Genomic DNA, 24586 nt, shown 5'->3' with positions numbered 1-24586 from the left:
GCCCACCCCCCCCCCCCCCCCCCCCCCCCCCCCCCCCCCCCCCCCCAAGAGCTTGATCAAGTGTCCAGCCAGGGATGGACCTAGATGCCCTATGGCACAGCCGTCCCCTACACTTTGCCATCAGCTTACTCCCTCAGATCCCAAAACATCTAACTGCAGGATCTCAACTCGTGTTGAGACATGGTGTCTGATTCTACTGAGATAAAGATCTTAAGAATCCCCACCAAAACAGCCATGATAAACAGCTACCACCACAGACACTGAACAGAGCTTCCTTTTACTAAGCACTTTCTCCTACTTTGAGTGGCTGGAGGTTTATTGAAGCCTTATGGGTGAGCTGGGAACTAATATTGCCCCCCACCCATTTTCTGGATGAGAAAACCTAGGCTTAGAAAAGCTAAACATCTTGTACAGTGGTATATTCCCACTGTACAGATGAGGAAACTGAGGCACCAGGAAAGGGAGTAACTTGCTTAGGGTCACCTAGAGAACTCTGGTCTTCAGACTCCAGGGAGAGCTGTTTCCGATTCCCTGCCTGTCTGGAGGTGGGGGGCCGGGGGGGGGGGGATCAAATGTTCACAGGCAGAGGAACAAGGGGTCAACACACTCTACAGGGAAGACTAGATGCATTGGGTATTTCCTGCAAACTGACACCAGCCAACCACCCACCGGCCATCTATCCATCCCAAATGGTTCACTGAGCACCTGCGGGGACACAAAGATGGGCGGGAGGAGTTTCCTGCCCTCGAGGAGCTGGCAGTCTAGTGGGGGGAAGTGGTGAGTCAGCAGGTAATTATGGGAAACCGACAGCTGTATAATGGGGTACGTACAAGCAGAGGGGTTTGTGACCATCTGGGCTCAAGTTTGGGGTGTCCCTTGGGGCTCCCAGGCCTGAAGGAGAGGCCTGGAGCCAAGGATTATTGGCAGGGCCACCCCCTTCCCTGCAGCTCACTCCAGGATGAGGGTTCCCCTCCCAGCTTCGGGTGCCCGCCTGTGTTGGGGGCCTGGGGTCCCCCCCACCCTCTCAGAAGAGAGCGGGCCCCGGGAGCCGATGACAGCACACCTGAGTCAGCCCGCCGCCCACCCGCCCCTCAGCGTCTGTCTCCGCATCTTGTGATATTTCGCTCCCCGGGAGCCAGCCCCACTGAGCTCCGGAGGCAGCTCGGCAAACAAACCCAGCGACAGATTGTGCCGCGGCTCATTCCGGGGAAGGACGCCAAATCCCACCCTGCTACCCCCAACACTCCCTCCCCGCCGCCCCCTCCAGGCCCTCCTCCCAGGCGCAGGCCCTCAGCAGGGTGGGTCTGGGGAAACGCAGGGCCTATTCTTGCCTTCTAGAGATGGGAGGGGGACGGGAGCCCCAGAGACGCCCCTTTCCGCTCCTACCTCACCTGAACACGAGAGGGGCGGGAGAGGAAATTTGGATGCTGAGAGACGGCCTCGGAGCCCGGGAAGGGCTGAGGATGGAACCAACAGGGGGCGCCCGAGCGTCTGGGTGAAAGTGGGCCGCGAGCTTGCTAGTGAAATGGGGCGGAAAAGGAGGCAGAGACAGGGAAAGAGAGACACGTGACACAGAGATGGAGAGACAGGGAGGCAAGGAGCCACAAGGACAGAGGAGAAGCGACAGAGACACGGAGAGCCAGTGAGAGAGAGAAGATAGTGACAAAAAGAGAGATGCATAAAGGGAGGGAATGACAGGGAGACAGTAACGAAGGGAAGGAGGGAGGAAGGAAAGAAAGGAGGGAGAGAACAGAGGGACGGAGACCATAAAATACGAATAAGAGTAGGGGGAGAAAATGAGAGCAATCGAATGAGAACGAGGGAAGAATGAGAGGCTACTGGATGGCGGAGAGAATGAATGGGAAATGAGACCAGCATTTATAAAGTGCCGACTGTATGCCAGGCGCTGCGTTGGACTCTGGCACAGATAGGAGAGGAGGAGCCAGAGAGCAAGGCGACTGGGCGAGGGGTTCCTTTTCTTTGCTTCTGGGAGCGTCCGCCCCGGGGCTCCCGCGCTCCGGCGGGCCGGCGGGCCGGGGCCGGCTGCGCGCAGATGGTCATGCCGTCGGCCTTACGCGCCGCTCCCGCAGCCCCAACCCCGCCCACGCCGCTTGGCCGCCGTCCCGCAAGCGGCGCCCCCCACCCGCAGGGCCCCGCGCCTATCCTGGTCCGGGGCGGCTCCCTAGGGCTGGATGCCCGGCGCCCTAGGCCAGGTCCAGGCCAGAGTGGACAACATCGTCACCTTCGTAAGGAGACGCTTAGATCACCGGTGTGCCGGTATCGCCCCGAACGCGGCCACCAGGGGCGCGAGTGGCCCAGACGAAATCAGAATGCACCCCTCTTTAAAAGGAGGTAGAAGAAGCTGGCGTGAAACCAACGGTCTCCTCCGCACCTTTGAGTCCTCACCTATCCCCCCGCGGGAGATGAGATATCCCCTTCAGGACACATCACACATACACATAAAATTGCACACACTCGCACGCGGACCGGAACTGGCACCCACTCGCAAATGCATTAAGGGGCATACCCACCCCGGGGCACATAGACCCTCGCCACCTATCCCCAAGCTCGCTCGCGCCAAACTCTCTCACAGCCTCACGTTTTCCACCAGCGCAGACACGCACGCTCACTGGGCACTCAGCGCACACTCACGTGCCCCCCCCCCCCGCCCCCCGCTTCCGCGGGCCCATATAAAAGGTAGCGTGCAAGCACTCTGAGTCACACCTGCACAAGCGTCTTTACGAGCGTGTGCACGCTCCTATGCACGCGATCTTGCACACACAAAGTTGCACATACTATTCTTATAGTCGTACACGCTCTGGACTTGGGGTCTGGGAACGGGAGGGAAAGTGGAATCTCGGAGCTCTCCCCGGATAGAGAAACGCTGGAGGCCCGGACAGGGGTGCCGGCGACGCGGTGAAGAGGGAGAGGTGACTCGGGAGCCCTTCTCCTCCGGGAAAGTTGGGAGAAGGGAACTTGACAAGTCCACGGGGTTCCCTTACACAATCGCACCCCCTCAGGAAGGAATTTCCCTAAAAGCGTGGAGCCACGAAGGCGAACGAAAGCAGTCCTCCGGGGCCGCCAAGGATGAGGGGGCCAGGATGGAGGGGGCTAAAAAGCCATTCCCGCCTTCTAGTGGCCAGGAAAGGGTTAAGTCGGCAAGCTAGGAAGTGAGGGAGGAGCCAGCGAGTGCGGGAAGGAGGGGGGGCGGTTGGGAAGAGCATCCTCGCTGTCCCCACTCTCCCTCGGCTAGCAGCCGGGGCGCACGGACCGACGGACTGACGGACTCGCGCGCTGCCTGCGCTGCTGGGGGGCGCCGGCACCGGGCGTCGACGGCCAGCTCCAGCCCACCTCACCCCTTCGCGCCCCGCCCCGTCCCGTCGGGGCCGATGGCTCCTTCCGAGGCCCGCAGCCCAGGGGGCGCAGGGTAGAGCGCCGCGACCGGGCCACACAGCCTGGGGACTCCCGGGCCCTCCCGGAGCCCCGCGGAGTCCCCGCCGTCCGTTTGGCGGGCTCAGGGAGCGAGTGGGATTGCCCTCCCCTCGCCGCTCCCTCCCCCGAACGCCGAGACAAGATGCTGCCCGGGCTCAGGCGCCTGCTGCAAGGTAGGGACCCCAGCCTGCCCGAGGCGGAGGGCATCGGGAGGGGACCCGGGCGCCCGCTGCCTCAGGGCGCGAGGGTGGGGTAGTTGGGGGGGGGGTGAGGGTAGCATGGGGAGGGGGAAAACCTTAGCCGGGGGGCCCCGCCCCCGCCCCCAGGGCTGCCGGCTGGAGGAGCGCACCGGCTCGGAGCCTGCCGGGATGTGCAGGGAGCTCGTGACCGAGGGGGGACGCAGGGGGCAGGCTGACGGGCCCGGAGAGGGGAGGGAGGCTCAGGTTCTTCTGTCCCGGCTCCACCTGCTCCGGGGACGCTGAGGACTCCGGCCGGCTGGGGAAGCGCCGACTCAGCAACTCCTCGTGCCCCGTGCCTCAGCACTTTCCAGTCACCTGGGAGGACAAGGGACGTGGGTAGGGGGCTGTCTGGGAGGCTAGGGGGCACAGAGGGAAATCCAAATGGCCCTCCCTGGTAGGACAGATAGAGGGCGCTGGAAAGGCGATAGTTCCACGGACTGAGTGACAGCCAAGGGTGTGGGGCAGAGACTGGGGGAAGGGTGGAGAAGGGGTCCGAGAGAAGGGGGGCGGGGAAGGGGCAGTCAACGATGGAGAAAGTAGTTAGGGGAAGGAGGGAGATAGGGAGGAGAAGGAATAAAGGTTAGATGGGAAAAGCATGGAAGGAGTGGGACTCCACTGAAGATGGAGGAAGAGGGTAGACCAGATTAGGGAGGGGTGGAGAGAAGACTAGGGGCAGGGACCCAGAATCTAGGGGTGGGGGTATTGGGAAAGAGCATGAGGGCTATGACTCTGGGACCTGGAAGGTAAGGGGAGAGGGAAGATCAGAAACCAGAGGAGGAAAGGGATGGTGGATAGAGAGATGGAGTGTCAGGAACAGAGGAAGAGGGTCAAGGATGACTGCTAGGGTTGGGGACTGGGAACCATAGATGGGAGAAGGGCTGGGGGTTGATCAGGATGGGGATGGGGGCTGGAAAGGAAGGAAGGGGAGGAGGAAGAGAAAGGGATGGGAGAGAGGAATCAGGGGGGGCTGCCCAGGGATGAGACAAAGAGGCTTCTGGTAACCACTTCCACGTGGGAAGCCCTCCATTCCCAAAGCGCCTGCCTGTCACATCCCCTCTCAGGGAGTGGCCAGTGGGCCAGACCGGGAGCTCTGAGCTCAGGGCCTTGGGGGCGGCTTGAGGGGAAGAAGGGGAGGATATTCCAGTGGGGTGGCAGCCTCCGAGGGTGGGCACTCTGGCTGGCTCCCTGCTGCCATTTATATCTCTGGGCCTCGTCGTCTGAACCTGCCGCCGCCACCATAGTGCCTGCTTATTTTGGGGTGTTACATTCTGGCAGAGTGAGAAGCTGTTTGCAGCAGCTCTAAACCTCCGTCACCAGCATCAGTGCCTCCCCAGGCCCCTGCGTCAGTGGCATCGCCGCCACCTCCATTCCGCTCCTGGGCTCCCACCTTCTCAGCCCCTGCCCAGTCAGCGTCTGCCCAGCAGACCCCAGCCCTTCCCCAGTCTTTTGGGTGTGGAGCTGTTGCTTCTGGGACCCTGGGACTCTCCTTCAGAGCCACAGCCCTTGGTTCCCTTTCCAGGGAGCACCTTTTCCTAAGGCCACTCTGCACAAGTCACTCTGCCCTGAGCATCCTGGCTCCTGCCCTCTACCCTGGGTCCATCTGCCTCTTCCTCAAATTCCTTCTTTCACAGGGGCCTCTGGACGGCTAGCTCCGGGGCTGAGAACTTTGTTTCTGAGCCTTGGTACTCAGGGCGATAGTGCACAGTCCTTGACAATGGTCCCTCGGTGAATGGATACTTTTGGCCTCAGCCTTCCGGGATCAATACCACGTTCTGGCCTCTCTCCACTCCCTCCCCTGGTCAGTTCTGGCCACATCTTCTGGACACTGGTCATCTCTTCTTGACTCCCAAACAGGCTGCCCCCTAGAGCAGCCACAACCTGGAGCCGAGGAGAGAAACGTTGCAGAGAGCCTAGGTCCCTTCCTTGCCCTAGCCCTGCATCCTGGCTGCTCCAGCCCTGTGCACCTGGGCGCAATTTCTGTCTTCCCTGTACTTTGAGGGCAGCATCTCTCATACTCAGGGGCAGTTTCCGTGGATGATGTGGGGTCTCCCAAAGAAAGGTTGGAGAGAGTCCCTTCAGATATGCGCTTGTCCAATCTGGGTTCCAACTTGTACTAGCTGCGTGACCGGAGGCAACTCATTTCATGTTTCTGAGCCTCCCGCCCCTCATCTGCACCTGGGGGCCATCCTATTGATCTCACGAGGATTACGTTGTGTTGTAGTCTATGCATAAAGACATGTTCAAGTACAGTGCCTGGCACACAGTAGGTGCTTAATAACAGATGGTTTCCACCTGTCCCTGCTCTACACTCCTCTGCATCTCTAGCCATCACCTGCTGACTTTAGAAAAAAGGAAGAGGAAGGAGAGAGGATGGGGTGAGCAGCGAGGGTGGAGGAGGCTGTTAGAATGGGCTTTCCTCGCCCCATATTGGAGTGGGGACATGAAATAAAGGCTTCGAGAACGATATTGAAGGCAGACCGTCAGAGATTCGGACCAGGAGGCCTGAACTGCTCATTAAGAAACTGACCCTTCCCCTCTCCAGCTCTCCATGGTGTTACCTGTGAAATAAGGGGTTTGCTCTTGATGGCTGCTGAGGTACGCCCCTTCCAGCTCTGACATTCTGTGCACCTTGCCCTGGTCTTTGCCAGCGATTCACAAAATAGGGGCTGGGAGTGGAAGGGTGGTCCTCCGGAAGAGAGGGAGGATATGGGTCTGGAGGGAGGAGTGATAGTGAAGAGCTGTGAGAAGCAGGGGGTGGGGAGGGGACTGTGGTGAGAAGGAAAAGGGCACACGCTGGGCAGGAACCAGAGGCGGAGGAGGGAGAGAAAGGCACAGCTCACCAGCCCCCGCTGCCTCTGCCCAGGAGCGCTCCAGCCAGGCCTGGGGCAGAGAAACCCAGAGCCCCCCACCTGCCCCTCCTCCTCGCCTCCAGTGAGAGCCGCAGCCTGAATTATGGATGAGGCTCCTTGGGTTACAGCTGCCTTGCACGGCAGCATTGAGGGCCAGAAATGGCAACAGAGTCACTGTTACGCAGCAGCTGTCACAGAGGGGTGCCCTGCTCAGGGACCCTCCTCAAAGAGCTTGCAGAGAGCACCATCTCCGGCTTAGGGAGGTGGGCCATGATGGGGGGAGACATAGTGGCAAGTGGGAGGTCATGTGGGGAAAGAAGAGAGGAGCCTCCCCCCCGAATGTGGGCAAGTAGGGGGCCAGGGAGTGGTGGGTAAGAGGATGAGTGAGGGGGCCCTTGCCAGTCCCTGCTGCACTCAGCCTGCAGGCTGGAAGAGACCCTGTCACCAGGGGACTGGCCCCTGACTCTGGAGTATTCTGGGAATCCACATCCTTCCCTCTGTCTCTCCCGGGTACCAGTCAGCCCCCTAGGCTGGGGGAAGAGCTCTGTAATCCTTTGGAGTTCACACTCGTGAGCTTGTGGATAGCAGGTGTGATTAATGGATCAGAGAAGGATTTGGCTTTCTCTGGTGTCAAGTCCTTGGGGAAGCAAGCTCAGAGGGTGACTGCCAGGAAGGGAAGTGCCCTGGCCAGGCATCAGAAGCCTCCTTTCTGGTCCTTGCCCTGTCAACCACTTTGCTGTGTGACCTTGGGCAAGTCGCCTGCCCTCTCTGAGCTCCATTTGTCACTTCAGTAGAACAAGAGTTTGAATCAGGTGAACCTGGAGGACCTTTTCAGCTCTGAATCTCCTGTTCGAAGCCCCAAACTTTAGCCCTCCTGAAACCCACCCAGGGTTCCCTAATGTGCTCCACCCCCCACCCCTGCCTGCTTGGGATGAGGGGTGAGAGAGACAGGCTCCTCCACCCCACGTGGCTCTGAAAAACTCAGGAGGAGAAAGTAATCGTGAAACGCCGCACGGGGGAGGGGTGAGAAGGGCCGAGAAACGCGGAGGTGGTGTGAACGAATGGAACAGCAGCCGCTGTGTCACTGAGTATTACATCACACCCAGCCTACACACGCACGGGGCCCGGCACTCACACACACGCGGAGGCCGGCCGGCACACGTTCACACGCACCGGGCGCCGCGGCTACGGGGAGGGCCGGCGCTCACCGTGGGGCCTGGTCGGCGCTGGAGCGGCCCGAAATCCGGGGGCCAGCGGGAGCACCTCACACATCGGGCGTGGGGTCCCCCACCCTGCACTTGTGTTCTCCCATGGGGGCAGGCACACCGGAGCATCCGTGATGTCCGTGCCACACCCAGGGTCTGTCGGGCTGTGCGCACACCCCTTGCTCAGCAGCACCTCATGCAGTGAGCACCACCGCGCTCACACCGTTCCCCCAAATCACACACACATATTTACACGCATGCATTCACACACATGCAGTCACATACAGCAACCTCTGAGCAGAAGACATCATTTAAAGTCATCCACCCCTCAGTCTCCCCTGCCCCCTCCACCCACCCGGTCTCTGAACCCCAGAATCTCAGGTCCTTGGGTCCAAGGACAGGGTCTTCCCCCGGTCTTTCAGGACTGGCACATTGCTTGAAGCAGGTGTTCAGCTGATGTGTGCCCAGGAATGACTGGCTGGCTTTGGTGGGTGCAGGCTCCCCAGCCCCCCGGCAGGCCTGCCGGAAGAAAATCCCAGGAGTCATCTGGAAGTCATGATAAAGGGTAGAGGTCAAGCTAGTTCCAGCCCAGACCATGATCAGCTGCAGTGAGGGCAAGAAAGCGGGGGACAGCAAAGGGTGCAGGGCCCTGCACCCCTGCTATGACACAGGGACACGGGGGCCTAGACACAGCTCTTTAGCCCCCAGGCCCTTGGGCCTCCCTGAGCCTGCTTCTCCATCCGCATCCTAAGAAAGCTGGACCACTTCCAACCTTCAAAAGTTACTTTGAAAAAAAATTTTTAAGTGACTGTGAATGAAAAGAGCCTGGGGTGTAAAATGCAGATTCCAGGGCTTCCCTCCAGGAATTCGGATTCTGCACAGGCAGGGCCGGGGAAGCTGCATTCTTTCGGGACCGTGGGCTGATTCTGGGGCTGGGGGCTGGGGGCCCCAGTTAGAGACCCACTGCCCCCTGGTCCCTAAGGGCCTTCCAGCATGAAGAGGCTCGGGTTCTCTCAGGGTGAAGGCTGCAGGAAGGTGAGGGAGGAGGGCTGAGGTCACCAGGGGGCTCGGCAAGGCCAGACCCTGGGGTGGCCAGAGGGCCATTTTGCACGAGCCTTAGATTCACAAAGGGTCTCAGATTAGTTCCAGCTGTTCTCAAATGGCGGCGATTTTGCTCCCCAGGGGACATGTGGCAGTGTCTGGAGACATTTGGGTTATCATAACAGGGAGAGGGTGGGTGTTACTAGCATCTAGTGGGTAGAGGACAGGGATGCTGCTAAACACCCTATATAGGACTCCTTGTCGGACTGCCCCCCACGACAAAGAACTATCCAGCCCAACTCTCAAAACCGAGGTTGAGGGGCTGGCCCCATGGCCAAGTGGTTAAGTTAGCGCGCCCCGCTTTGGAGGCCCAGGGTTTTGCCAGTTCGGACCCTGGGCACGGACATGGCACTACTCATCAGGCCATGCTGAGGCGGCCTCCCACATGCCACAACTAGAAGCACTCACAACTAGAATCTACAACTAGGTACTGGGGGGTTTTAGGGAGAATAATAATAAAAAAAAAAAAAAACTGGCAACAGTTGTTAGCTCAGGTGCCAATCTTTAAAAAAAGAAAGTCAAGGGGCCAGCCCCATGGCCGAGTGGTTAAGTTCACACTCTCTGCTTCAGCAGCCCAGGGTTTCGCCGGTTCAGATCCTGGGCACGAACATGGCACCGCTCATCAAGCCATGCTGAAGTGGCATCCTACATGCCACAACTAGAAGGACCCACAACTAAAAATATATACAACTATGTACCAGGGGGCTTTGGGGAGAAAAAAGGGAAAAAAAATCTTTAAAAAAAAAAGTCAACAACAACGAAAAAAAGCAGAGTTGTCTATAAAAAAAAAAACCCAAGGTTGAGAAGTCCTGACAGTTAACACAGGGAAAACGACCATAGTGAAAACAGGAATGAAAGACGACGGTCACTCATCAAACAACTTTCAACACTGTCACAGCACTTTCTACAATGTCCTCTTGGCATTTCTTCGTTTTTTAATATACCAGGAGCCTCAAAAAGTGGAAGTGGCCAGGGCCTCCTGCATCTCTGAGGTTGCACCCAGAAGCACCTGACCTAGGAGTGCCAGGCTCCAGGCCATTTGGGTGGATGGGTAGGCCCCCCCGCTGGCTCTCCCACCCTGGCATCCCATCCAGAGCACCTTGCTCTCCCTCTCCCGGCAGGTCCCGCCTCGGCCTGCCTCCTGCTGATGTTCCTGGCCCTGCCCCCAGCGGCCCCCAGCTGCCCCATGCTCTGTACCTGCTACTCGTCCCCGCCCACCGTGAGCTGCCAGGCCAACAACTTCTCCTCGGTGCCGCTGTCCCTGCCGCCCAGCACGCAGCGACTCTTCCTGCAGAACAACCTCATCCGCACGCTGCGGCCGGGCACCTTCGGGCCCAACCTGCTTACCCTGTGGCTCTTCTCCAACAACCTCTCCACCATCTACCCGGGCACCTTCCGCCACCTGCAGGCCCTGGAGGAGCTGGACCTGGGCGACAACCGGCACCTGCGCTCTCTGGAGCCCGACACCTTCCAGGGTCTGGAGCGCCTGCAGTCGCTGCATCTCTACCGCTGCCAGCTCAGCAGCCTGCCCGGCAACATCTTCCGCGGCCTGGTCAGCCTGCAGTACCTCTACCTCCAGGAGAACAGCCTGCTCCACCTACAGGTGAGCCTGCCCCGCCCCAGCGCACCTGTGCACGGGCACACACGCACACACATGCACACACATGCACGTGGTCCTCTTCTGCGTTCCTCTCTCCCCCAGCCTCTCACCTCCTCTGTCCCTGTGGGTGTCCCCAGGCCACCCTTGCTGCCTCAGCATCTCTCTCTATTTCTCTATGTCTTTTCTAAGTTTCTGTCCTTCTTACTTTCTCCAGGGGCTTTTCTTTCTTTTGTCTTCCTCTGTCTGTCTACACCTGTCTGGGTCCCTTGCTGCCTCTCTCTCACTAACTCCCCATCCCCCCATCTGTCTCCCTCTGCCTCTGCCTGTCTGTCTGTCTGTCCCTTTCTGTCCCTCTCTGTCTCTCGCACTAACTTGCCTCCCCCATGTGTCTTCTGCCTCTTCTGTCTGTCTCCCTTCACACGCCCACTCCACACACACACCCCCATGTCTGTCAGGGTGTGAGTATGTGTCTCTTTCGGTGCTCTCTCCTTCGCCCCTTGTTTGCCTTCGGGGGACTCTGCTCTCTCCAGGCACCCCAGCCCGGAGGCCTCTGTGGCTGCTTCTCTCACCCACCCCACGCCCTCCCACATCACGGGAGGTGGAGCTAGACCTAGCACAGAGCCACTGCAACTGGCGTCCCATAGAAGGTGCCACCTCTCTCCAACTCGCTGGATAATAGGACCAGGGGAAAACCTACTCTTTGCAGATTCCCGTCCCCCCCAACCTGCCATCTCAGTGCAAGGGCAAAAGAGAAAAAAGGGAAAAGACCTATTAAGCAGCTGGAAAATGGATGCTCTGAAAACGGAAGGAATACCAGTAATTGCTATTTATTGTTATTATTATTGATCTAAATATTGTTTATTGTTGTTGTTATGCTGACTGTTTGACAGTCAAATCCTCCCATTCTATTTCTCCAGGAAGCAATAACACACCCGCCAAACCACTCTGGGAGAAAATCGTCCCCGGCCACACAGCCTCTGGCTGGAAGGGGACAAAGATATCCAAATTCTCCCCTCTCCCCACATAAACCTGGCAGGCACTTCCTCCTCCCCGTCCCAGGCTGGTCACCAACATGCTGTTTGAAAATCAGGTCAGGGCTGATCTTGCTAATGATAGTAACAATAGTAATAATAATTTAGCAAACATTTATTGAGCTCTCACTATAAGTTAGGTGCTGAGAATACAGAGAGAGCATTCTAGTGGGAGAGAGAGGCAAGTAAAATACATAATATGTTGGAAAACTATGTCACATGTTATTATTATTAGTGCATAAACAATGATAATAATAGCACCCAGGGCCAGCCTGGTGGCACAGCCGTTAAGTTTGCATGTTCCGCTTTGGCGGCCTGGGGTTGGCCAGTTCGGACCCCGGGTGCAGACCTATGCACCACTTGTCAAGCCATGCTGTGGCAGGTGTCCCACATATAAAGCAGAGGAAGATGGACACAGATGTTAGTTCAGGGCCAGTCTTCCTCAGCAAAAAGAGGAAGATTGGCGGCAGATGTTAGCTCAGGGCTAATCTTCCTCAAAAAAAAAAATAATAATAATAATAGCACCCACCACCAGTTAGAGGGCACACTATGTGTCGGCCACTATGCTAAGGACTTTACAGGTATCATCTCTGCCAGTTACAAGTGTCTCACATTTTTTTAACCTTCCTAAGCCTCAGTTTTTCCATCTGCAAAATGGGGGTAGCAACAGCACCCATCTCCAAGGGATTTTTAAGTGTTAAGTGCATGAATAATTTGTAAAGCATTTAGACTAGTGCTTGGCATACGGTGAGCACTATATAAATGCTTGTTAAAAATCCTATTTTAAAAAAAGAAGCAAGCCTCATTTAGCACTGGTCTTGGGGAAAGAGCCCATCTTGGACCCCATCCTGGAGGTTTGGGTCAACTTCAAGGATTATCCTGAGGCCATGGGTGGGTCCCACAATACCCCCTCCCTTTTCTTTCCTTTCTATTTGCCTGACACCTCCCCGTTTACAAAGTGCGCTCAGCCCCCTCATTGCATTCTACAGCCCTGTGGGGAGATTGTCTGCATCTCCACACAAATAAGGAAGCTGAAGCCCAAGGTCCCAGACTTTGTAGATAGAAGGCCTCTAAACATAAATGTGACTGGGGCCGATGTGTTCCCATAATCACACTGAACCTCGCAACAGCCGGGCAGTAGGGACAACAGGGACAATGAATGAAGTTTCTGAGGCCACATAACTGGGAATTGCTGGTGGTACCTGAGCCTGCCTGGTCTGATGACGTTTCAGGCCATTTTCATCACTCAGAACTCTCCACTAGGCTCTGTCTTGGAGCAGGAGGGTCGTATTCAGACTGTGCGGGCTCATCTTTGAAGCACACGCTGTGGAGTCCACCAGACCCAAGTTCAAATCCTACCTCCTATATGACTGGACAATCTCTCCTTCTCCATTTCCTCATCTATAAGACAGCGATCATAATGGTACTTAATATTAATACTTATCTAAGAAGTTTAGTGAAGATTAAAATTTAGTGCACTCGGGGGCCGGCCCATGGCCGAGTGGTTAAGTTCACGTGCTCAGCTTCAGCGGCCCAGGGTTTCGACGGTTCAGATCCTGGGCACCGACCTAGCACCGCTCATCAGGCCACGCTGAGGCAGCATCCCACATAGCACAACCAGAAGGACCTACACCTAGAATATACAACTATGTACTGGGGGGCTTTGGAGAGAAAGAAAAAAAGAAGACTGGCAACAGCTGTTAGCTCAGGTGCCAATATTTAAAAAAAATTCAGCATACTGGATATATAGGTGCCATTATTACTATTATTGTTAGTATTGAGACCCTGGCCTCCTCACCAGTGTGTATTAGTTGTTCAGAATGAGAAATCTGGGGCCTGAGTTCGAATCCCTGCTCTGCTATTTTCTGACTTATTTAGCTTTAGGCAAGTGCCTTCCCTCTCAGAATCTCAGTGTCCTCAACCTTAAAATGGGAATAATAAAAATAATACCTTCCACAAAGAATGACTGTAAAGAGTAAAAGAGTTAGCCTATATAAAGCACATGTCATCATGACCTCATCCTCCATCGACTCCCAGGGCATGAATGGCAGCCAGGGTCTGGGATCAGGAAAGGCCTGGGCAAAGGGGACCTTGAGTGGACGCTGGGGTCTTCCGAGATGGGAAGTGTTTGTTCTGCACATCCCTGGCATGAATGGTATGGGGCATCATGGGAAGGACGCATCTCCACACCTGGTCCTTTATAGAGGAGAAACAGAGGCAGCCTCTGCCTGTGAACTGCCTGGAGAGACTAGGCTGGGAGGTGCCCCAGGCAGGTGAGGACATGCAGGCTGGGCTGCAATCCGCAGAATGCGAGTGTGACCCAAGATGGAGCCGGGCCTCCCCCGAGCGGAGAGCTCCGGAGGAGGGCAGAGGACCACAGCTGTTCAGGGTGAAGAAGGTGGAAAGGAAGTGGGGTGGGGTGGAGGTTCTTATAAACTGTCTGCTGTGTGCCAGGCACTTGCCAGCGGGGTGCATTCATCAACACACGTTTATTGAGCATCACTCCATGCCAGGCAGTGTTCTGGGTGCCATGGATTCCAGAGTGAACAAAAACAGAGTCCCTGCTCTCCTGGAGTGTATCTGGAGTGGAACCAGATGATAGAGACACCCGTTCTCTCTTTTAATCATTACGGCAGCCTGCATGTTGTGTAAGAGCAGTCTGTGTACTCAGGCAGGTCCAAGTTTGAATCCCAGCCCCACCTCTGATTTGCTCTGTGGCTTTGGCAAGTTACTTAACCCCTCTGAGCCTCAATGGACCCATCCATAAAAGGGAGGAAATGACCTGTTCCTTGGGGGGATTCGTTGTGAGGATTAAAAGAGATGCTACTTGAAAGGGCCTCAGCATGATGGCTGGTTCAGAGTAAGCAACATTTCCCCCATCTAATAGCAAAGGACACTGAGGCTCAGTGAAGTCCAGGCACCAGTCCAAGGTCACTCAATTAGTAAAGGGCACAGTCTAGAACTGGCCAAAGTGTCTGACTCCAGGGTGTAGCTGTTCAGAGCCCTGTCTCCAAGTTCACGCCTGCAATCCACTACACAGAGCTCTGGGCCCCTAGGCAAGTCACTCGCCTTCTCTGAGCCTCCCTCTCCTAGTCTCTGAAAGGGGATGAATAATATTACCTTCCTCCTAGCATTGTGCTGATTAGGTTACTACATGGGGTCTGTATAGCACGAACTTGGTGCATGGTGAGAGCTCAGTAAGTCAGCTGCTTGACGTTGCTGACGTGGAGGTTGACGATGATACCCAGCATAGATTGAGTGGGGGTGCCTGGCACAGAGTAGGCGCTCAATACAGCTTTGTTGAATGAATGAGGTACATTCCAGGACTCGCTTACTCATAAATATCAGATGAGGATGGGATCTTGAGGATCAGCTATCTCAAGTCCCGTGTTTCACAGACGATCAAAGTGAGGCTCAGAGAGGTGCCTAGAGCTACCCAAGGTCACACAGCCCAGCAGCTGATGTGATTAGTGCCAGATACTGGAGCTGGGAGTTGGAGGGAGGCAAGGTTAAGAATAGGATGCTGTCCAGGGGAAGTGGCGGGGCAGGGATGCTGCACTGAGATTCCAAATGGATGCAGAGAGCTGTGAACCGGTGGCGGGGGGGAGGTGAGGGAAATGTGGTTTTCGAAATGGAAGAGGATGACTTTAGCAGATGCTCCCAGCCCAGAGGGAGGGGGCCATTGGGAGGGTGGTGGGGGAGGGCGAGGGCTGTGAAAGTCAAGCGCTTATTAATCCACAGAGAACGGTTTTAAGGGCGGCGAGAGGAAGGACCGGATTTGAAAACTGCAGCTGAGGAAGTGGCAGTGGGATTTGGCAACAGTTTGGATGGGGGAGGGGGAATAGACCCCCCCAAGGCTGAGGCCCAGAGAGGGAGGGACACGGCTTCTACACAAGGAAAAAAGCAAGGGGAGGAGGTTAGAATTGAATAACTCTGTCACCCATAAAGTGGGGCTGTGGGTCAAAGGTGCCTAAATTCCCTAGGCACCTGAACCTGGGGTCATCCCTTCCTGATGTTCTGAAGTCCCCAAGGTGTCCATTACCTCTGCTCCTTCTACCCCCCCACCCCGCATATTGATCCTCTGACCAGGTATCTCTGGGTATGTCCTAGTCTTGCTGACACTCCATAAAAAAGAGAAACCCTAATTAGGTGTTTGAGTGGAAGGGACTCAGAGCCCACTTCGGGGACCAGGAAAGAAGGACAAGGGCACCAGACCAAGTTGGGCCAGGCTGAGGTCACGGTGATGCAGGGAGCCCACTGGAAACCTGAGCTGGGCATGGACCAGGAGGCAGGGGGCAGAGAACGCTGGTGTCACAGGCAGTGGAGAAGGTTGAAGGGACGGATCTCAATGTGGCCAAGAGGAGGGTTCTTGGCAGGCTCAGTTCCTGTAGCAGAGAGCGCGGAAGCCAGATGGGAGGGGGCGAGAACACGCAGGAGCTCAGGAAGGTGGAGGCTGTGGGTGTGGGCTGGGAGTCAACGCCCTCCCCCCAACTGGGAGCCTCCAGTCAGGCTCTGGGGTGGGGTGGGGGGGCTCACCTCCCCAGGCAGGGAAGGGTGGGAGCGCCACAGCCAGGAAACAGGACCCCAGGGTGAGCTGGCTTGGGCAGATAGGATGCTCGACTCCCCAAGAAGCAGACCTCCTGGGCCTGCTGACCACGGTGACGTCCTGCACAAGAGGGGAGGGCCTCAGTCCTGGGGTTCTGGTCCCCTCTCTGGCAAGCCCTTCATCTCTCTGGGTCTCAGGGCTCTCCTCGGTAAAAAGTGGGCTGGGCCCGTGGCCCCTGAAGCACTGACTCCCAGGTCTGGCTGATCATCACCAATACCTTGGGGAGCTGGTTAAAATGCAGCCTCCAGCCCCCTCCCCACATCCCCACCCGCGTTAATTCTGAACCACAGTTCAAGGGCCTTGCAGCACTAACACGGCCTGATCTGGGGACTCCCCAGCCCCAGGCAGAGGGGACAGCCCCTCTAAGGAGGGCACTAATGCAGGGCACCAGGCAGCAGGCTTCCCTCCCCTCCCCTTCTGCCTCTGGGGAGTGGAGCTGACACTTGGTCTCCTTAATGGCCCAGCCTAGTAGCAGAACTTTTGGGCTCCTCTGCAAGAGAAAAAGGGATGGGACCTAATTCTAACTGAAACCCTAGTGTCATAATAACCACCATTTATGGATGGTGGTCTACGTGCCCACCGGGTACTGTATCCTTACAGCATGATCTCATCTAGCCCTCCCTCCGCCTGGTGCTGAGGGCGTTGTTCTCCAAGTTATACTGAGGAAACTGAGGCTCGATGAGGCTAAATAGCTTGTGCAAAGGAACGCAGATGGGAAGCCGCCAAGCTGGACTGGATCCCCGGGCTCTGACTCCTGATCCTGTGGGCTTCGTCCCTGGACCGAATCCTGGTGCACCAGGCGCTGTGCCCATCTGATCTTTATGTGGGCTTGTCTGCTTTAATCCTCAGAACAAACCCACGAGGAGGTACACTCATCCCCATTTTATAGATGACGAAAGAGGCTCAGAGAGATTACTGGCTTGGCCAACTTAACAATAATGGCTAACTCGCAGAATGCCAACCACATGGAAACCTCGTTCTAAGCACCTTAATACATGTCGTTGCATTTAATCTGCACATTTTACAGATGAAGACAGTGAGTCACAGAGATACTGTGCCTTGCCCAAAGTAGCAGTCAGTTAATGATAGATTCGGGATTTGAAGTCAGGAAATCTAGCTCCCCAGTCTGCAGCTTAACCAAACCCGAGGTTCTCATTCTGCAAGCCTGGTCCTCCCACCAGCAGCAGCACCGTCTCCTGGGAACTTGTAAAGACATGCAGATTCTCGGGCCCCACCCCAGACCTGCTGAATCAGGAGCTCTGGGGGCAGCGCTCAAGGGTCTACAGGGGATTCTAAAGTTTAAGAAGCCCTGCCCTCAACCATAGTGCTTTTCCCACATCAAACTCTAAGTAGGTTAGAGGAGGCAGGATTCAAACCCAGGACCCTATGAATCCAAAGGTCAAATCCTTTCTGTTCTACAGTGCTCCCCTTCCTTCCTCTTCTCCAGGCCCGCGGGAGAAATCCCCACCCGTCTCAAGACCACTCTCTTCTCCCCCCTCCCCTCCCCAGGATGACCTGTTCGCGGACCTGGCCAACCTGAGCCACCTCTTCCTCCACGGGAACCGCCTGCGGCTGCTCACGGAACACGTGTTCCGCGGCCTGGGCAGCCTGGACCGGCTGCTGTTGCACGGGAACCGGCTGCAGGGCGTGCACCGCGCGGCCTTCCGCGGCCTCAGCCGCCTCACCATCCTCTACCTGTTCAACAACAGCCTGGCCTCGCTGCCCGGCGAGGCGCTCGCCGACCTGCCGGCGCTCGAGTTCCTGCGGCTCAACGCCAACCCCTGGGCGTGCGACTGCCGCGCGCGGCCGCTCTGGGCCTGGTTCCAGCGCGCGCGCGTGTCCAGCTCCGACGTGACCTGTGCCACCCCCCCGGAGCGCCAGGGCCGAGACCTGCGCGCGCTCCGCGAGGCCGACTTCCAGGCGTGCCCTCCGGCGGCGCCCACGCGCCCGGGCAGTCGCGCCCGCGGCAACAGCTCCTCCAACCACCTGTACGGGGTAGCCGAGGCCGGGGCGCCCCCCGCCGACCCCTCCACCCTCTACCGAGACCTGCCCGCCGAAGACCCGCGGGGGCGCCAGGGCGGGGACGCGCCCACGGAGGACGACTACTGGGGGGGCTACGGGGGCGAGGACCAGCGTGGCGAGCAGACGTGCCCCGGCGCTGCGTGCCAGGCGCCCCCGGACTCCCGCGGCCCTGCGCTCTCCGCCAGGCTCCGCACGCCTCTGCTTTGCCTCTTGCTCCTGGCGCCCCACCACCTCTGACTGCGGTGCTGAGACTGTAGAGGCCAGTGTGCCCCCCGCAGCCCCCATCCCCAGCTGGGGATCTGGTCCCAACCCCGCCCCTGGCCTAGCTGCCTTCCTGTCCCTTCTCTCTCTTCCCCAGGGACCACGTCGCCACTGCCTGCTTCCTGGGCTGCTGGCTTACGGCAGCCCAAGGAAGGCGTGTCCGGTGGCTATGCCCTGTTGTCTTCAATTCTAGCCATTAACTTGTTCCCATCCCAAGGCTGGGGTGGGGCACCCCAGGCAGCCGCTGACCCCTTCTCCCAGTGCCCACAGTGGACCAGAGAGGGACTTTTGTCTGCAGAGCATCTTCCACCAGCAGAGCCTTTGGAACCTCCCGAGATGGGAGCCCCGCCCAGGAGCCCTTTGGAGGGATGCCTCAGTGGGGCCAGGCTAACCCCAGGCCCCTGCTTATCCTAGCCCCCCTCAACCTCCCGACACTGGAGGAATACTTTTCTCCTAAGTCTACCCTGGACACTTTTTAGGGTGCCTGGAGAGAACTTCCCTCTCCACCATGGCCCCTGTGTGGTGAAGATCAACAGAAGTTGTTTGGGAAAAAAAAATTTATTAAAAAATTCTATTATTTTACCTTCTGTAAGATTTGTTGGCTCAGCACCTCCGAAGTGGGTAAGGGGCTTAGGGCCAAAAGAATTTTACGGCCAGGAGGGTTACAGGAGGGGAGCCATCCTGTACCATCCAAGCACTTCTTGCTGGTTGGAGCGAGTGTGCTGCTCCCCCATGACAAGAAGCTGAAGGCTGAGGAAGAGGAATGAGACCCTGGAGTCCCAGCCAGGCTGGGTGAAATCTGACAGCCAGGGATGTGTGCTGATGGCACCTCACCTCTGCATTTGTCCAGGAGAAGCAGCTACAGCCCACCCTGAGTTGTCTGGCGCCTCAGGAGCTCAGCCTGGGGAAGGCCTCCAGCCTGGCTAACAGCTCCCTCCCAGGAAAGAAGAGCAGTTCCCACCTTCCCCTGCAAGGAGGAGTAACATAGACATCCATGGTTACAGCCAGCCCAAGCATGGCTTTGGGCAGATCTGAAAAAGGGCACCTCTTTCTCAAGGGCACCCAGCCCCACGCCAGAGCCAACTCCTTAGCAAGCAGAGCCTAAGGCTGGGTTTCAGCTCACACTTACCCCCTCGGCTGAGTGCCCTTGTGCAATGTACAGCCTGCACAGCTGTACACAGCAACCCTGTCGACAAACGGTCTCTTTTCCTACTTGTGAGGTAGAAAGCATCAGGGATGGACCAGGTCAGAGGAGCAGTTCTCCAAGCAGGTTAGAGGAGAGACCAGTGGAGTAGCGTGATCACAGGGACAAGAATCCCAAGTTGGGGCACATTTCCGGCTTAGGTGTGATCGGAAGCTTCATCTTTCCAGTGTGTGGAGAGGCTGGGGAAAGAAAATAGCTGGGCTAGAAGGACTTGGGATGGGGGTTAGGGGTGAAGCTCATCAGACAGAAGCAACTTGGGAGAAGTTCAGATGGTTTAAATCTAGGATTAAGAAACTAACTTGGGATGTGGGAATGAACAGACAGAGGGGACCCAGATGGCAGGGCTCAAGGAGGATGGATGCTGAGATTCTGTGACTCTAGCCAGGCAAGTCAGAAGGATGGCAAGAAGAGGAACCAAAACGGGAAGGTGTCCACATCTAAGGCTCAAGGCAAGTGGACTTTGGTTAAGGGGGGCCAGAGCAGATAGTGAGAGCAGCTAGGTCCTTAGGAACCTGGGGAGCTCAGAGTCTGGGGTCTCCCAGGAGCCTGTGTCAGGCTAGTTTTGAGCAGGCTGGTGAGTGGGACTAGGGGACCAGCCAGGCAAGAGCGCTGATGGAGGAAAGACTGCCGGGGCCTGGGCAGGGGGAGGGAGGATGCTGGTAAATCGCAAGCAGGCTGTCCAGGTCACAGAATTATAGTTGTGAAATATTCATGGGCCTTCGGTCCAGATGCTATTTCAGAACAGCGAAAGCAAGAGGAGTGTGTGAGCCTCAGGAAGAAGCCTGCAGCAAAGCTGCTTCCCACCACCCCCGCCCCCACCAGCCCAGACAGACCCACGGACGCCCATCACGTGCACACCCACGCTCACACACACTCACACAAAGCGGAGCTACAGAGCACATGTAGGCACGCCAACACCCACAGGGCCCGCAAACAGGCAGATGCACCCCAAATACTGCTATGCAGGCATGGCTGCTCAAACAGGACCCTGCGCAGAGACCACCCCCAGAGATCTCACACGCACGGACCCCCAGAAGCTCCCAACGACTCAGATTTACAGCCTTGAACCACACACCCTCAAACAGGAGGGAGTTCCAAGGCCACCCAGTTTCATCCCCACCAGTACTCTGATGGGGAAACTGAGGCCCAGAGAGGGGAAGGGACTTGTCCAAAACTCCCCATCTCTGAAAGAAACAAAACTCATTCACCTCCCGCATTTTGTGAGTGTGCTCACATTCTGCATTCTCTTGTCTGCCAGACATCCAGCCTACTTATAGTTAACTCCTCCCTTTCTCTAACCTCCTATATCTACTCACTCAACCAGTCCCCCTCCGGGGCCCCAACCCGTCTCTTCCTTTCCGTTCCCCCACCATCTCCCTGCTCCATCTCCTCGTTACCTCATGCCTAGAATATCAAGGAAAATAGCAGTAACCTCCTCTCTGGTTTTCCTACATTCAATCTCTCTCCCCCACTCAGCCTGCCCATGGTGGCCAGATTCACCTGACCAGAATTTGCAGGATGTCATCATGTCATGCAGGAACCTACAATGGCTCCCTATTGCCTACAGGTTAAAGATAAAGCATCTTAGCAAAGCATCAAAGATCCTTCAGAGTCAGGTACCAATGGCCTTTCTGACTTTTTCTCTCATGGCCTCATCCTACATCTCCACTCCAGGTAGAATGATTGTCTCATGCTGGCCATCAGTTGTCATGCACTCGAAACCCGCAAACCTCCTTTGAACTCTCCTGAAGTTCCTCAATCTCCCCCGAGAGAGTCCCTTCCTCTCCTCAGATGACAGAGTCCTTCCCCAAGGCCCAAAGGACATCTCTCTGACATTATCCATGAGGGTTCTTTCACTGTCCTTCAAAGCTGCGGCTAGAGGCTCAGGCTCAGGCTTCCTCTAAGCAGATGGCTGCCCCCAACTGGCCACCTTGGGAATCACACCCAGGCTCCGTCCACCTAAACTGAGAGTGAACATCAATGTGCCTGGGGAGAGGACTAGAAGGACATGCCAGATGACAAGGTTTATAAGCCCTTAAGCCTCTAAGGTTCTTACACTCGGGGTGCGGGGAGGGCTCTCAGCCCTGCTCTCTGAGCTGCTGGCTCCTGACTTTAGCTCCCTAATCTGTGAGAGGACTCCTTTCCTATGAAACAGAAAGACTTGGGGCTCCCAGGACACTGCCAAAGGGAAATTTGCCCACCAGGCTCTGAGAGGCCACAAGGCCAGGGACAGTCCAGGTGGCAGGCCCAAGGTCCAGCTGGGGTCAGGTTTCTACATGAATTTTTAATGCTTCCAGCCAGACCTGTCAGATGTTCCGAAACCTGAGCATCTCCTTTCATCTATGTACATGATGCCCTTCCCCATCCCCATTGCTCCTGGAGGTGGGGCAGAGGAGGCAGGCCTGGGGCAGCACCCAGCAGCCTGTGGAGAAATGATTTGGGGGAAGTAGAAGGGTGAATGACCTAGTTATTCTCCCACTTACTGTATGACCTTGGGCAAGTTACTTAACCTCTCTGAACCTCAGTTTTGCATTTTGCTTTCATTTATAACCTTGGGGTAATAGCACCTGTCTAAATGCGTTGTTGTGGGGAGTGTGGAAAGGTGACCTACATGTTTGCTGTAATTATTATTTTTTCTCAAGTCCCACCTCCCTCCTTCTGTTTTCTTCCAACCCCAGAGGTGCCTCTGTCTCTTTGCTTTGGGGGGGGGGGGGGGTCTTTGGGTGGCTCTGCCATCCCCCCACTAAAATTGAAACTGCCCACTCCAAGATCCTCTGGCCTTGCTAGAAACTTTGGATGAGGAGGGGGAAGGGAATCCAGAAGGTGAGGCAAGGCTGGTGGAGTAAGAGAGGAAGATGGAGCAGCTGAGGGAGAGCAAGGGAAGGAGGCAGCAGAGAAGGAGGGGAAGACTCCACTCACAGGGAGAAGAGCTAAGTGCAGCCTCACTCTCCTCTCTCTTTCTCCTGCCATCCTGCCTTCCCTCCTTCCTGGCAGCCCCTCCACCCCCTGAAGCAGAGACAAGCATCCCAGAGCAGAGGGGAGGTCAGGAGCTTGGAGGAACGGTTGGGAGGGAAGGGCGGTTGAAGGAAGCCTGCCCAGTCTTTCCAGCCCACCAATTCCCTGCACAGGATTTCTAAAAAGGAAGGTCTTTTACATCTGATTTAGGTGGGAAGCTGCTAAATGCAGATTCCCAAGCCCCTCAGACCTGCTGACTCAGATGTCTAAGGGAGCCCTGGAATCTGCATTTTAACAAGTGAGGGTGGGTTATGAAGTCCTCTGAAGGCTGAGAAACATCTCAAAGGGGGAATGGTCCCTGGGGGGCAGACAGACAGGAGAAAACACGGGGAGAAAAATTATCCCCCTCCCCCACCACCCTTGGTGGAAGTTACAGACAAAACTCCTGCGTGGAGAGGGTGATGCGAGGGATGGGGAATAAAGGATGGAGGAGGCAGAGGGAGAGGACATCCAGACGGATGGGGGGGGGGGTGGAGGGACACAGCGAAGGTGACTTCCAAGGTAAGCAGCCACAAGCGGAGACAGACACTTGCAGGGTGCCCCCACCCTCCTCGTGGCGACCTGAGACAGTTAGCTTCTGGTCCCGGGATGTGGAGACCCTGAAAGAGTCCCACACCCCGATTCTGGGGCGGAGGGTCAGGGAGGAAACCTCTCATCCCCAGGGACCAGCGGCCCTCCCTGGTGGTTCAACGCACCGACATACAGGTACACACCTCTCACTGGCCCGGCCAGAGCCCTCCACCCCTCCGCTGGGAACTCTGGGAACTCGGCTCTGGCCCAGCACCCCTCTGACCTTCCTCCCTCTGCCCCCAACCTCCAGGTCCCAGCTCATCTGCATAAAGTTCCAATTAACACGTTTTCCCTCAGCTATTTACGATCCCTGAACTCGCTCCCAGCTTGGGAGCCCGCTTCCCGCCTCCCCCTCGCCCCTCGGAGTGCGTCCCCGTTAACCCTTGCGACCCGGCCGCTCCTTGCTGCCCCGACCCCGCCCGCCCGGCCCCCGCGGGGGGACCCGGGGGTGAGGGGCGCGCCCTGGGGTGGAGGACGCGCAGCGGGGGCCGCCGCGGGCCAGAGGCCAGGGCTTCCCGGGGGAAAAAGGCAGGCGCTGGCCCGCCCCTCTTTCTGGGAAGAGATGGGGAGGAGGGCTTCTCCTGGGAGACTCGGGGCGTCGAAATTCCTCGTTCCTCATCCTCCGGCCCCCGCACCCCTCCTCCTCCCCGCCACGTACCCTCTCCCCTCCCCAGCCATCTGTTCCACTCGGCAGCGCCGCGACAAACACGGCTCTAGCTCGCTTCCGCCCCTGCCCAGCCCCCTTCCCCGCCTCCCCCCCCCCCCCCCCCCCGGGGGTGGGGGGGGGGGAGTGAGAAGACACCCCTCCCCCAGGAGGCCAAGACTTCTGCCAGCATCTCCCACCCAGTCCCAAGCCCCCGCTGGGCAGGGACAAGCGTCGAGGCCCCCTCCTTCCGTCTCGAGGGTCGGTGGGGCTGGAGATAACGCTTAAGAGGGTGGGGGTCGGGGAAGGCGTGGGGAGATCTCAAAGGAGGGCAGAGCAAGCCAGGGTAGGGGTCTGGAGGCCAAGAGCCGGAAAGGGCCAACTAGTGCGTAGGAGGTGGGGGTTTGGGGGTTCCCTGTCTGGCTCTCGAGCCCCCTTCCTCCCGGTCCCAGCCACAGCCACGCAGCGCCGCCTGCTGGGCACACCGAGTGCCCAGCACACACGCCCGGCTTCCTCCGCCCGCCCTCGCCCCTCATCTGGAGGGATCCCACTTCCGTTCGCGATCAACGTCCACCAGAATGTTCCGAAAGTCAAGGTCCGGGACAGAGAGCACAGTGAGGCCCGGGCAGGTCTTCAGGGAACCCGCCCAACCGGTTGGTGGGTGCTGTCCAATTCTGATTTCATATTTCGCAAAAGGGCACTGTGTCGGAAGCCAAGAGTCTGGGCTCAAAGCAGCGAGGGATCAGCTATGTCACTCTGCGCTAACATTTGGGGCTTCTTCAACGTTTCGGCGCGCGGGGGGGGGGGG

The 24586-nt window shown here is 57.2% G+C and overlaps 1 protein-coding gene across 1 annotated transcript; it reads left to right on the top strand.

Moving 5' to 3' along the window:
- Positions 1-3233: 3233 nt before the first annotated feature.
- Positions 3234-18789, top strand: RTN4RL2 (reticulon 4 receptor like 2). The gene is made up of 3 exons (XM_046644612.1): positions 3234-3605; positions 9948-10429; positions 17573-18789. Exons 1-3 carry the CDS (start codon positions 3575-3577, stop codon positions 18320-18322), a joined length of 1263 nt encoding a protein of 420 aa, XP_046500568.1. The 5' UTR covers positions 3234-3574; the 3' UTR covers positions 18323-18789.
- Positions 18790-24586: the final 5797 nt, after the last annotated feature.

This window comes from Equus quagga, chromosome 17 (assembly GCF_021613505.1).
Source record: "Equus quagga isolate Etosha38 chromosome 17, UCLA_HA_Equagga_1.0, whole genome shotgun sequence".
Classification (NCBI taxonomy): domain Eukaryota; kingdom Metazoa; phylum Chordata; class Mammalia; order Perissodactyla; family Equidae; genus Equus; species Equus quagga.
Note: the sequence above shows the minus strand (reverse complement) of the source record. Positions and strands in the feature narration are given on the sequence as shown.

What these genes read in the sequence shown, in the direction of transcription:
- RTN4RL2 (XM_046644612.1), top strand. Translation starts at nt 3,575, where the DNA reads ATGCTGCCCGGGCTCAGGCGCCTGCTGCAAG. An exon ending in GCTCAGGCGCCTGCTGCAAG is followed by an intron (nt 3,606 to 9,947) that starts GTAGGGACCCCA and finishes CTCTCCCGGCAG; the next exon opens with GTCCCGCCTCGGCCTGCCTC. An exon ending in ACAGCCTGCTCCACCTACAG is followed by an intron (nt 10,430 to 17,572) that starts GTGAGCCTGCCC and finishes TCCCCTCCCCAG; the next exon opens with GATGACCTGTTCGCGGACCT.